Source organism: Martes martes (assembly GCF_963455335.1).
Source record: "Martes martes genome assembly, chromosome: 4".
In the NCBI taxonomy this organism is placed as follows: domain Eukaryota; kingdom Metazoa; phylum Chordata; class Mammalia; order Carnivora; family Mustelidae; genus Martes; species Martes martes.
The window spans coordinates 179,866,041-179,874,695 of record NC_137891.1 but is presented as its reverse complement, the minus strand read 5'-3'; the positions used below and the strand labels follow the sequence as shown (position 1 = coordinate 179,874,695).

Below are 8,655 nucleotides of genomic sequence, written 5' to 3'. Positions count from 1 at the left end.
TCTCCATCAGCTGGTGGCTTTCTGTTCTCCAACGTCAAGACTTCTCAAGTTGCTTTTCTTTTGTTGTCCTCTTCTTTTCTTTATCTGAGAGAGTTCCAACACAGTTTCTGGGATGGTTCGTGGTTTTAGCTCTTGATATAAAACTCAAACATTAAAATTAGATCAATCTGCAGAGGGCTGGGAGGAGAGGAGGCCAGTATTACCTTACAACTAAATATAAGCTTGTTTCGACACCTAGTTTGTGCTCCTAAAATACAGAAGTGTGTGCGGGGTGTGTGTGTAAAGGGGTGGTTGTGCAGCCTACCACCCATGAAATGTGAATGGAAATACAGAAGCCTCTCTACTGCCCAGCCTGCAAGGTGAGAAAACGGAAGCCCTGTCCAAGAGGAAAGGAAGACACCAAGACTCTCACAGGAGGTCCACGAGGGGGCCAGGAAGTCCATGTGACGTGGGGCTCTCAAAGGCACACTTGCAGGAATGGAAGGGGTTAAAGCTTCAAGTAAGAAACAACACGTATTTTAAATACTTCAATACTGACAAATATTTGCTAATTTAGGTGCTCGTGAAGGCCAAAGAAACTTTGTCTCGTTTTTCTCAGTGAATCGTTAAGACAAAATTGGCATCCTGTCCAAACCAGAGTCGTGGTTAACCGTGCCCTCATGGAAGCACCCAGGGTGTTGGGGAATGCTCTCCGCAGGGGGGACACCCAAAGTTCCCCTGCACGCGCGGCTTCACAAGGGCCTGAGGACATGACCACCCTGACTGTGTGGAGATGCTCTCCTAAGTTATCTGGCCACAGTGCCCAAGAGCCACTAAGGCCACCACCACCAGGTGCAGATGAAGCAGATGTTCCTAAGGAGCTGACAACACACGGCGCGCTTCTGAGCAGTCTGGGTAACACTGGGTGCCACGGAGCTCCAAGGAGCCAGCGACCTTCCAAGGGAGTCGTCACCTCCGCTGCCTGCCTGTTTGGGGAAGACAGAGGGAATCCACGAGCCAACAGCTGGCTGAGGGAGGCCACAGGACTAAGGGAATGGTCACAAAGCTGAGATTCTGAACTCTCAGGCTTCCAAATACTTTATATTTAAACAGGAACTGAGTTTGGGGACGCTGTCCATGCACAGATGCAATGTCATAAACACGGTTCGGCAATAGCAATAAAGTAATACCTAATCTTACAGGCTAGGCTTTCTTTTGCAAATAAGGACCCCACGTGATCTAACAGTCTTTGCTGAAGGAGGACCGGCAATAGCCCAGGAGCAAGGTGTCCAGCAAGTGAAGTGCTGAGCTAGGAGTGGGTGGATACCATAGTAAATAGGCACATGGCAGTTTCGTCATCTAAGGGAACAGTCTCTGGAACACAGACCTCTCCCTGTGAGCTGGCCTTCTCCTGGGCTTGGCACCAGGGGGGCTTTCCCACCAAGACCACATTGTAAAAGCTAATGGCTACGGGAAAGAATTCAACATGATGTCATAGGAGAAAACACACTTATCAGACAGATTGCTAAGGGCTGGCCTAAAGCCAGGACCCAGGGCCAGCTGTAGCAAGCTTGTGCTTGGGAAATGCTAACAGGAAAAAAGGGGAGTGTGAAAGATGGGAAATGCAGTGTTCTGAAATTCAAATCCTAAAGGCAAAGTAAAAATCTTTCCACTGATGAGAAATCACCAAAAATTAAAGTGGTGCCATTTGACTTACTCTAACATCTCCTAGGCCCCGGCCATGGTTTAGAGACTGGTAATTTGTAACTTCCTGTATCAACCAAAGGAATGCTCTAGTTGGTTGCACATTATCTCAGGAACCGTGTGACATAAAAACCCAACTCTTATTTGGGTCACATGTGAAGGAGACAAAGGAGGGGCTGCTCCCAAGGTGTGCCTTGCCTCAAAGAGGCTAAGCACCCGACACTCAACCCAACCGCTAGTCAATAGCCACGCAGAAAAATGCATGTCACAGCAAGAGGCGAAATTACTTCTAGAAGGAACTACTACTGGGATTCTCTTCCAGGATCAATTTCCACATTGTATAAATATGGATGGGTGTGTCTAACGCGCTTTGGAAGTAAAAAGAAGCCCAAAGGGAAAAAACAGTATTCTTGACGCTTCAAAGATTTCTCATGCTACTGGCATCTTGGAATTCCCTACCAGGCCCCTCCATGATACCAGAGAACAGGTTCCAGAAATATCTCTAGGAGATTTCCCTGGGCACCTTAGCTTTGTAAAAGAAACAGAAAGTGGGAACGCTTTCAGGGCCTGCTTTTAAAAAAAAAAAAAAAAAAAAAAAAAATCCACACATGCCAAAAAAAAAAAAAAAAAAAAAAAAAAAAAAAAAAAGGGAAAGGCAGCTTCTGAGGATCAAGTCTAAAGGGAACAAATGTGGTTTTTGGCAACTTGCAATCAAATGCGATTGTCAGAAAATTCCAAAGGCAGACACCAATGTTTTCTGAGACACAGAGGGAGCGTGCTCAAGACCAGTGGACACTAGGCGGACAGGCGTCTCTGCATTAACACTGCCCCATGGTGATCCTGGGACACACACGTGCAACGGAATTCCTGGCTGGGTAACTTTCCTCGGTCACAAGGATATAACAGGGCCAGGCAGAGGGCATGACCGCAAAGAGACGTTTGCACAGGTTCTGTGTGGTTTTAAAAGGAAGGGAGGAAGAGTTCTCTACAGGCTCCTTTCACCCTGCCAGCTCCTGGAGCTCGTGGATGGGGAGGCTCCACATGTGCAACTTATCACATGCTCTTTCTTTCTCTAACTCCAAGAAGGCCACATAAAAATTTACGGGGGCTCTTCAGTTGTTCTAGTTAAGTTCTGACATTAGTCTGTTCCCTAAATTCTTGGTCTAGTTACCAGCAAAGTAGAAAAAGGCAGCACAGCCTCTGCTAAAACACAGCAACAAATTTATCTGAACCAGGACGGAGATCTCTCCCTCTTTGTAAACAGAGTTGGCTATATAATATATATTTATATATTTATATATAATTCTTTTCTTAATGGAGTTTTGATCCCAGCCTGGAGTGAGTGAGGTTGGGAATTGGGGTTTTGGTTTATGGGAGTAATTCTGTCCTTTGTTTTCCCAATTCGCAGTCCAAATGCTTGCACGCTGGAAAATTAAAAGCCACAGAAAGGGAAGGGGGTTTAGAACACATTATCTCTTTGCTCGCACAAAGTACAAGGCGTTTGTTTTTGGATAGTACTTCACATTCTGTTTCTTGTCCATGAGTCCTCCAAATATGATGAGTTCACCCCTGCCTTGGACCACTGTATGCAGGCTGGTTTCAGGGGGTCCGACCACAGAACTGCTATTAAATACTTTCCATTTGACCCGCCCCTTCTCCTTGGTGTCTTTAATGTCTAACACGTACATCTGCATGGGTTTGCAGTTCATACTCTGGTACAAAGGTTTGCCAACATTTAGGGATTGTGGAGGGTGGTGGCCCAGGCGGCGGGCAATGGGGGGTAAGGAATGTCCATCTCCTTGGGCAGGCCCTGGGCGGGGAACAGGAACTGTTTCTCCGCTGCTCAGGTTCTGGTTCCCAGGAGAGCCTGGAGAAGACCCCAGAGGAGGACTTAGCACTGCGGAGGCTGAGGGGCCTTTGGATGACATTGCTTTGATGGCTTCTAGGCTCCGACGCAGGGCACCTGGGGAGACAGCTCCTGCAAGAGCACTGGCCACGTGTGGTGGGGTGTGCACACCATTCGTCTGTTCAGGAGGGTGTCTCATGCTTCCCCCAACTGTCCTGTTGTCCACCCCATCCATATGATTGCTACTCGAAGCAGGTTTCAGATCCCAATTCAGATCTATTGATCCTAACCTCAGATCTTTTTGATCCGGTAGTGACCCTCGTCGGGGGGCCAAAGAAAGTCCCATTTTGAGGTCATATCCTTCAGTGGTAGACGGAGTGCTAGGAGACAGGGCCTGCACAGGGCTATCCAAGGAAGAGCCACCTATAGCTGCTGTTCCTGGAGACAAATTCCCACCATTGAGGATGGGAGAGCCATCCCCTCTGGCTGGGGAAAGGCTCCCTTCCCGGGAACTTGAGGGGGTCTGCCTTTGAGCTCTGGGCCTCAGTGTTCCCCAGCGGCCGTTAACACAAGGGGCTTCATCCATACTCCTTACTGGAGACTGTGAGCGGTACTCTCGGGTTTCAGGAACCAGGGCTGGAGGAGTGGCACTGATAGGCGATGGGCGGGAGTTCAAACTGGGGCTCAGTGGGGCTCTCCCACTAGGAGCCTGGCTGAAGACCACCACGCACTGCCCCACCTGGAAGACAAAAGACCTGTGTTCAGTTCTGATCATTCATTTAAGCCTCAAACATTTTATTATGAGCATCTGGGCAGGCCAGGCATTATACAGGTACCAGAGATACAGAGATGAAAATAACGCAGCCTGCCTTCTAGGCCAGAAGGGGAGACAGACATGGGAACAATCCACGGCTGAAGCATGACAAGTGCCATCATGAGAGGTGTGTGTGCAGGACAGAGATAGGGTGAAGGAAGAATCAGTTTTTGGGGACCCTGAGGAAAGGTTCACAGACAAAGAGATGCTTAAAGCTGGCACTTAAAGGATCAGTGGTGGGGGCACCTTGCTGACTCCGTTAGTGGAGTGTTCAACTCTTGATCTTGGTGTCAGGAGTTCGAGTCCCATGCTCAGTGTAGAGTACATAAATAAATAAATAAACTTGGGGCACCCAGGTGGCTAAGTCAGTTAAGCGTCTGCCTTCGGCTCAGGTCATGATCCCACGGTCCTGGAATTGAGCCCTGAAGCAGGCTCTCTACTCAGTGGGAAGCCTGCTTCTCCCTCTCCCTCTGCCCTGCCTACCCTGACCCCCAACACCCAGCTCATGCTCGCGCATGCTCTCTCAAATAAATATACTTAGAAAAAGGAAAGAAAGGATCACTGGGGCCCACACAGGTTTCCCATCTAGAAGTCCACATATGAGCAATGCCCAAAGAACAATGGTTAACGTCCACTTCTTTTATGACATCAAGGTGTTTTTTTATTTCCATACAAATTTGCTTGGAAATCTGACAAGCCAATTAGGCTTTACAATTAGGGCCCTTCTCTCACTGGCCTATCAGTGCCCTGCTTACCCGACAAGCTGGGTGGCACCACAGTTCTGGGGCCCCATGGTCTTCATTTTCTACCTTGAGTGGCTGCCAGGCCCAGGGGCCCGAGTGCATGTGCAATAACCAAGCATCCTTGAAGAGCTAGAAGAGAAGGACCAACAAGAGGACTCAGGTGAGGTACACTACACAACACATACACATCACAGGAATCCCAAAGCTGTGCCGTCTGGTCTAGAGGGTGTGTGGGCTTTTCAGAAGAATAGCAATATTTGTGGGGCACTTGGGTGGCTCAGTTGGTTAAGCATCTGCCTTTGGCTCAGGTCATGATCCCGGGGTCCTGGGATTTAGCTCCACATGGGGCTCCCTGCTCAGTGGGAAGCCTGCTTCTCCCTCTCCCACTCCCCCTGCTTGTATTCCTTCTCTCACTGTGTCTCTCTCTGTCAAATAAATAAAATCTTTTAAAAACAAACAAATAACTAAAAAAAAAAAAAAAAAAAAAAAAAAGAATACAGCCACATTTGTGGCCACTCATTCACTCATGCCCTCCTTTATTCACAAACTACAGCTGGCCCGGAACATGGAATTGTGCTTGTAACCCATGAATCAATTTTAAGTCGTTCTCAATTTTGCCTGTGTGTGTGTGTGTTGGTGGGGGAGAGGGTAGATAATACATATTCACAACTTTCTCAGTCTGCATTCTTCAATAAATTCCATGTAAATTCTGGCAGTTATCAGACTGTTGTTCTGTCCCACCCCTCCTTGAAAAAATGATAGCAGCAAACCATACAGCCTAAAGAGGAAGTGGGAGTAGGAAGAATATAGATAGAGGTATGAATATTTAAGAGACGAATGTCCTTGATTTAAAGCACCTCTCACCCCACCAAAGAAAGAAAGAGGAAAGGAAAGGAAAGGAAGAAGAGAGAAGAGAAGAGAAGAGAAGAGAAGAGAAGAGAAGAGAAGGAAAGGAAAGGAAAAAGAAAGCAGAGTTTGGCCAGAAAATACCATGGTTATGTACCCAAAGTGAAGAAGGTATTCCTTCAATAAAAAGGACACCATGCTCACAAGGTGAGACAGGGAAGCAAGTTCTGAACCATTAGCAGCACATGCTCTGGAAAGCCACACCAGCAATACTCACAGCATTGGGACCGCCACACCCTCCAAGGATTAAGATAGTTGCATCATCTATGACAATCTGGGGAGAGGAAGACATTTAAAATAAACCAACAAAGACACAGGTATCTGACCTCCTATGCGTCAGCGGTCTATGAAAACAGCCTACCCAGAACCCAAATCAGAGTATTCCAGTCACCATAAGTTCTCCATTCTCCCCAAACCATGTCAATTCTGATCCTTGTGAACAAATTACTGATGATTCACCTGAATGGGTATATTCCTTGTTGATCAAACATTAATGTGAGCGTACATAAAATGCAGGGTTCTCTTGAGAAATGAAACAGCAAAGTAAATGCTTTGGGGAGAGGATAATATAAAGCCACTAAAAATAGATACAACCCATTAGAAGTTGAAAAATAAATACCAGCAAAAAAAGAATGACAAAGTCTCTTTGGCTTATGCATGTTGGCAGCTTACCTGACTCCCTCCTCCCTTTCCCATCCTAACTGGAAGATGCTACAGTGTTTGCTGAATAGTTATTTTAATTCCTGAGCACCTGAGATTGGCCACCTCGAGGATGAGGACTGGGGCCGGAGATGTTCGGCTTGGACCACGCCCACTGCTCAAGGTCAAGGACCCAGACATCGTTGCTCCTATAAGGTAAGGACATAAGGTTGAAAGAGTTGGGAGCTCCCAGGGACCACAGAGCTGATATAAATGAAGTTACATTTATATTTTGTTTATTTTTTAAATTATTATTTTTAAGTAAGCTCTATGCCGGACGTGGGGACTGAACTCATGACCCTGAGATCAAGAGTTGTATGCTCTACCAACTAAGCCAGCCAGGTGTCCCGGGAAGTTACATTTATAAAGATGCCCAGCAAAGTGCCATGGCCACAGCATTTTAAACTATAGTTTTCTTCCCCTTCTTTCCCTGGAACCCATCTCAAGACCTTCAAACCTCTGCTCTTCCCACAGACCCATAAGGCCTCTTTGAGTCATGTCTGCAGCCACATACTAGTACCTGAAGTAAGAGTGAACCAATGAGAGCAGGAAATAGCTACTGACCAGGATACAGCCATTCAAAAGCAAAACCACAAGAAAGAGAGAAAACTGATGCAAAAGGTAACTATCATTGTCCAGGAGATAAAGATTTATTGATTCTGGCTACAAAAGTAATTTCACCATGGCTCATGAGATCTGCAGTTTTATCAAGGACAAATTGGCATCTCCAACCCTCAAGGAGCCGGTGTGGCCAGGAGAGACTACTGGAAGGCAATCTCTATTTTACCGTCACCTCACTAAGGTCATTGACTCATAAAGAGGAAAACAGGAATAAGAACTCTAAGCCCTAAACTTTCTCATCTGGGGGGCAGCTCACAGTCTCTCCATAAATGGTTTTTTTTTTTTTTTTTTTTTTTAATAGTTTTTTTTTTTTTTTTTAAAGATTTTATTCATTTATTTGACAGAGAGAGATCACAAGTAGGCAGAGAGGCAGGCAGAGAGAGAGAGGGAAGCAGGCTCCCTGCTGAGCAGAGAGCCCGATGTGGGACTCGATCCCAGGACCCTGAGATCATGACCTGAGCCGAAGGCAGCGGCTCAACCCACTGAGCCACCCAGGCGCCCCTCCATAAATGTTTTGAAACAGGAAGATGGGGAATACCTTGTCTAACAGAGAAGAGAATTGGATCTGGCATGTTTTTACTTCTGACAGCTCATCGACATCCCTCTCCTGACCATTAACGCAGCTACCACCAACTCAGATAAAGAGTGATTCAGATAGAATGCTCTGGTTCGTTACTCTGACCTGAGCTGGCCAGCTGCGGCCAGAGGTGGTAAGGACAGAAGGTAGGGAGCACAGCTTCACAGAAGTGCACTGGACCTGAGAGTTTTCTTGCTCCTACCCACTCTATCAACCCATCTCACTTGGAAAATGAACCATTTTCAACTTGTCCTGTCAATCTACCTCTCTTCTCTAAAGCCCAAAAGGGCACAGGCTGGGTAATAAAGGAGAGAAAATAAAAGGACTTTTTGCTTCTTAGACGGTAGCCCTCTGTAGGCACAGGGAGAAACAGACAAGGTGGAGGCTCCATCAGAATTTGATCCCGCTCAGTGAACCACATACTGGATAAAAAGATTCTACACAGCTCTGATTTTATGGAGGAAGTTTTTCAACCTACTGCTCTGTGATTCGGGGATCAAAAACTAGAATGCTAGGAAGCAACAACTGGTTGGATCAGAACCATGCTGAGAATACTGACCTGACTAGTTCACTCTTCTGACCTGTTACTCCCAGGAGTATTTACCTTCAGGCTGACAGGCAGCAAGCCAAATATACTTACATTTGCCGGGATCCTAAGGAGCCACCAAAGACAATCATTTTATCATCTATCACACAGGAGGAATGGCCAGCCATGGGAGGTGGCCCATGGGTTGTCACAATGCAGTTCCACCTAATATAAAAAGAG

General features: G+C 46.6%; 1 protein-coding gene across 1 annotated transcript in view; it reads right to left on the bottom strand.

The window, feature by feature from the left end:
* Positions 1 to 2,996: 2,996 nt before the first annotated feature.
* FBXO42 (F-box protein 42) overlaps positions 2,997 to 8,655 on the bottom strand; it is a 101,835-nt gene continuing 96,176 nt past the window's right edge. The window contains exons 6-10 of the mRNA XM_080803079.1: positions 8,530 to 8,640; positions 6,744 to 6,840; positions 6,210 to 6,266; positions 5,099 to 5,215; positions 2,997 to 4,268 (exon numbers count right to left, since the gene is read on the bottom strand). Coding sequence (XP_080659205.1) covers positions 3,153 to 4,268; positions 5,099 to 5,215; positions 6,210 to 6,266; positions 6,744 to 6,840; positions 8,530 to 8,640 — 1,498 coding nt within the window. The 3' untranslated portion in view covers positions 2,997 to 3,152. The remainder of the gene's footprint in view (positions 4,269 to 5,098; positions 5,216 to 6,209; positions 6,267 to 6,743; positions 6,841 to 8,529; positions 8,641 to 8,655) is intronic.